The 4,892-nt window shown below is 43.4% G+C and overlaps 1 protein-coding gene across 1 annotated transcript; it reads left to right on the top strand.

The window, feature by feature from the left end:
• The first annotated feature begins 2,180 nt into the window (after nt 1-2,180).
• LOC121781361 lies at nt 2,181-4,046 on the top strand. The gene is made up of 2 exons (XM_042179106.1): nt 2,181-3,221; nt 3,282-4,046. Exons 1-2 carry the CDS (start codon nt 2,181-2,183, stop codon nt 4,044-4,046), a joined length of 1,806 nt encoding a protein of 601 aa, XP_042035040.1.
• Nucleotides 4,047-4,892: the final 846 nt, after the last annotated feature.

Genomic DNA, 4,892 nt, shown 5'->3' on the forward strand with positions numbered 1-4,892 from the left:
TCTCGTCTTGCGGAAAAAGGACTCCTCGACTCGGCTAACTTCAATTTTCATTTATAGTTTTGATTTCATTGTAATTTTCAGTTTTAGTTCTTCCTTCTTGGGTTGTATTACGCCCGGTATTGTTTATCTCTTGTAATTTCAGTCAACGGAAACCCCTGTATCCCTATGATAAACTCGTGGTTTAGCAAGTATTTTGGATGTTTAACGTGAATATTTCTGTGTTTTAGAGCATGTTACTTGAGTTTGCGTCCATTATCCACTACGCAAGTGTTTTGATGAGTTTGTCGAGTGTTTGGAGCTAAAACAGGTGAAAATGACTTGAAAATGAGCTTGAAGTTGGATTACAGAAATATCGCCCGCCGGGCGTTTATAGTTAAGAGAAACGCCTGACCGGGCGTTCGTGTAAAGAAGGGACTAGTCCAGAGAGATCGCCCGACCGGGCGTTTCGGCGACTTAAAATCGCCCGGCCGGGCGATGCGTGCGACGAAGGTTTAAGTGCTATTATTTCCGCCCCGGGTATAAAAGGGATCGAGGTTTTGCGACTCCACAGAACTCACACGCCCCAGAAGCAGCTTTTGAAGATTTGGAGAACGGATTTGGGAGACAAGGAGTCCCAATCATCAACGAGGTTGAAGACGAAGATGAATTGCCCATTCAATCCACCTTTGGGAGTATCTTTATTAGTTTTCTTATGTTTAGTACAATTTCTATGGATTTATCTTGTGAATTTGTGTTGAATATGAGTAGCTAATTCCCTTGTAGAGTTTTGGTGAAGACTACAATGAACGCTTTTTATTAATTCAAGGACTTTTGATTACCTATGCTCTTGTGATTTCTTTGTTTCATTCTTGAGCTTTTTCAATTTAATTGCTTAGCTACCAATTGGGTTTGTTGACCTAGTTTTGACTAATCGAGAGTTACCTAACTAGGATTGATAAAAGAATGAACAACACCTAGATAATTTACATTCGAGAGAAGGAATTCTAGAGTGAGGGCTTGGGCCTTTTGTTTTACGGAGTTAATTGTGAAGTATTAGAAGGAGACTTCAATATTAATGGTTAATCAACGGGTTGAGTGCACTCGAGAGAGGGCTTAACCTAGACTAGTGGCTTTCCTAGTAATCCTAGAGACTTCAATTGGGTAATCGAAGGTGTTGAATTGTTCACATTGTGTTCGTTGTAGTTGGATCCAAAGCTCTACTTCATTCTCTTATTTGAAACCTATCTTTTGTTGCGTGCTTTTAACTTGTTTATGTTTAATTGTTTTTCCAAGAATCAAACCAAACCTTCAATTTGTCTTGATAGTAGTTAACGTCGGTCCGTGGTACTTGAGTTTATACATTTTGTCTCTGTGGGATACGATACTCTTGCTTGCTTTGTGCTACACTAGCCTCGTACACTTGCGGGAATTTCTTGTGTTAAAATAAGTTGAGTCAAGTTTTTGGCGCTGTTGCCGCGGACGATTTGTGTTCATTTAGCTCAATATCGTGGTAAAGATAGAGATTACTAGTTTAGACGTTGTTGCTTTAATTTTTATTTTATTTTTGAGCTCTTACGTTGAGTTTTCTTGTTTCAGGTTGTATGCACACACGCTCTAGGGGTCTACCTTTAGAGCCTATCGATCTTGAGATCGAAGCATCCAACAGAAGGAGAAACGCTTTGAGAAGGCTAAATCAAAGGATCTGAGTATCTTCTCCGGTCCAGAGACGATCATCTTCACCGGTTCAAGAGTCACCGTCGCCTACTCCATCACCAATTCACTCCCCCATTCAGTTTGAGCCACATTCTCCTATTCTAATGGAGAACGTAGACGGCAATAATGTTCCACCACCTTCTCCAACAAATGCTCAGCTCCAACAACAACTAGAAGACTTGCAGAGGTGGTTGGATCAAAGGCAGAATGTGATACCTGTTCAGAACATGTATGCATATCCTGGGGTGGCAAACCCAACTGTTGGCAACAATGTTAATTCCAACACATTTGAACTCAGGAGAGGATTACTGCAGATGGCCGAGAACAATGCTTTTAGAGGCCGAGCCACAGAGGATCCCAACAAGCATCTCACTAAATTCATCCAGATCTGCAACACGACGAAGATAAATGGATTTACAGATGAATAGATCAGATTAAGGGTATTCCCTTTCTCTCTGGAGGATGATGCCAAGGATTGGCTGGATAGTATGGAGCCCAACTCCATTCGCACGTGGGATGCCATGGTTGAAAAGTTCTTAGAAAAATACTACCCACCGAGTGAGGCGTTGAAGAGGCAGTCAGAGATCATTTCATTTGAGATGACTACCCAAGAGAGTATCCGAGGAGCTTGGGAAAGATTCAAGGGACTGATGAAGAGGTGCCCCAATCATGGGCTGAATCCGACGCATCAAGTCTTAGCATTCTATAGGGGGTGTCTGCCTGAAGCAAAGCGCGAACTGAACTTGAGCGCAGGGGGATCATTGCTAAAGAAGGGAGAAGCAGAGTCCACGGAAGTGATTGAGAGAGTGACCTCTAATGATGAAGGCTGGAACAACGAGATGAGCAGAGTACACCGGGTAGCCTCTGCCGCAGAGAGCAGCTATGTGGATAACGTGTATAAACAGATAGAGCTCCTCCACAAGAAGGTAGATCTCATGGGGATGGGACCGGCTATACAGGAGCAGAAAGAGGGTGTACAGGATGTTAACTACATACACCAAGGTGGTAATAGATACTATAACAACTCCCACCCCAATCAAGGGGGTGGGGGTTACAATCATTTTGGGAACAAGGCGCATCCTAACTTATCGTATGGGAACCCCAACATTGCCCTGCAGCCACCACCGGGGTTCACGGTGTCTCGAGGAATGATCACTGAGCCGCAGAAGAAAAGTTCAGAGGACATATTGAATGCATTCATGATTCAGTCACATAAGAACATAGAGCACACCAATCAAAGGCTAGAGAAAGTTAAGAATAATATGCATGGCATGGCAGGACATATGAAGAGCCTAGAGACACAGATGAGTCAGATTGCCCAAGCCGTGGGACAATTACATCAATCGGGGCAATTCCCAAGTACTACAGTTCCAAATCCGAAAGACTGCAAGACAATCTACTTAAGGAGTGGGACAAGCTACGAGAGTCCTCCTATGCCCGAGGTGGGAGCTAATGAAGTACCCGAAGAGAAGGAAGAAGAGGAGATCGAGGTGGAATCACCACTTATGCAGTCCGAGGTTCAACCCGAGGTAATTGCTCCTCTCACGCCACAAGAGGTTAAAATTCCTTTTTCTTAAGTGGTGCAAAAGAAGAAGTTGGATGAGAAGCTTGTTAAGTTCCTTGAGATCTTCAAGAGAGTGCACCTCAATATTTCTCTTATTGAGGCTCTCCAACAAATGCCCGGCTACCTCAAGTTTTTGAAAGAGATTGTGTCCAAGAAGAAGAGGTTGGTTGATTATGAAACCGTAAATTTGACCGAGAATTGTAGTGCAATCATCCAAGAAAAGATGCCGGCAAAGATGAAAGATCCGGGGAGCTTCAACATTTCTTGTGTGATCGGGAATGATAGGCAAACTAAGGCCTTGTGTGACTTAGGGGCAAGCATAAATCTCATGCCTTTAAGCTTCTTCCGAAAGTTGAAATTTGGTGTCTTGAAGCCAACTACCTTTACCCTCCATATGGCGGATAAGTCCGTCAAATTCCCGAATGGACTCCTTGAGAATGTGTTGGTAAGGGTGAACGATTTCATCTTCCCCGCGGACTTTGTTGTTTTGGACATGAAGGAGGATCCAAATGTCCCTCTCATCCTTGGAAGACCATTCCTAGCAACCAGGAAAGCTCTAATTGACGTCACTAAGGGAGAATTCTCCCTTAGGCATGGAAACAAGACTACCATTCTCTCTATATTGGATAAGATGAAACGCCAAGAAGAGGAAGAGGCCAAGAGAGTAGAAGATGCCAAGAGCGTGGAAGAGGTGCCCTTGAAAGTTGAAGATTGCAAGATGATACAAGTGGCACATGTGAATGGTAAGGATGATGAGGTGGGGAAACCTCTGGAGAAGAGATGTAAATGAAGTATTGTTGGGGAAGATGTAAAGCCCACTTGGTGGAAGAAGCGCCTATACAAGCTCTACTTGGCCGCTAAAGCAAAGACGGGCCCCAACGACATTATCCGAGTGAGGTTGGATCATTGAGTGAACGCTTGAAGACTGTCGGGCAAACGACGTAAAATAATTGCGCTATGGGGGAGGCAACCCCTAGTAGGTAAAATTTACCGCTTTTGTGTGTGTGGTTGTGTTTTTGTTTTGTTCTTTATTTTGGTGTGTTTTTCTTTTTGTTTGAGTGTTCTTTCTCTTTTATTATTTTTATATTTGAGTTCGCTCGGTTTGCTTTGTAAGTGATACATAGATGTGCTTGAGAAGGGTGTTTTGTTTTGTGAATCGAGTGGAACAGGAAAACAGGGCACAATGGGACAAAAACTGAAGAAATGGCAAAACGGACCCGGATTCCAGAGAATTCGCCCGACCGGGCGACGTGAAGGAGTCGGGAATCCAGAAAATACGCTCGACCGAGCGTTTATGCTTTTCGAATCGCCCGACCGGGCATTTTCTTCGCGGGATTTAAAAGGTGAAGCAGCAGGTGAGTTTTCATATTTTCAAACCCTAGCCCCCAAGTCTCTCGCATCCCAGGTAAACTCTCTCGTCCCAACCCCCTCAAATCGTCCACATAGGCTGATTTCACACACATACCATCCTTCTAATTCATCCAATTCAAGTGTTGAACCGATCAATCGGTTGATTTGCTCAAGAACAAGCCAAAAAGGGGGAAACCCATTTTCTAACATTCTAAACCCAAAATGTATGATTTTTCACTTTTCTCTTCATTATGCTTGGTATTTGGATGATTATTGGTGAATTGGT

Source organism: Salvia splendens, chromosome 20 (assembly GCF_004379255.2).
Source record: "Salvia splendens isolate huo1 chromosome 20, SspV2, whole genome shotgun sequence".
Classification (NCBI taxonomy): domain Eukaryota; kingdom Viridiplantae; phylum Streptophyta; class Magnoliopsida; order Lamiales; family Lamiaceae; genus Salvia; species Salvia splendens.

Bases quoted from the DNA above. Each gene is read 5' to 3' on its own strand.
- LOC121781361 (XM_042179106.1), top strand. From the start codon at position 2,181: ATGGAGCCCAACTCCATTCGCACGTGGGATGCCATGGTTGAAAAGTTC. The intron at 3,222-3,281 runs GTAATTGCTCCT...GTGGTGCAAAAG, and splicing joins AGTCCGAGGTTCAACCCGAG to AAGAAGTTGGATGAGAAGCT.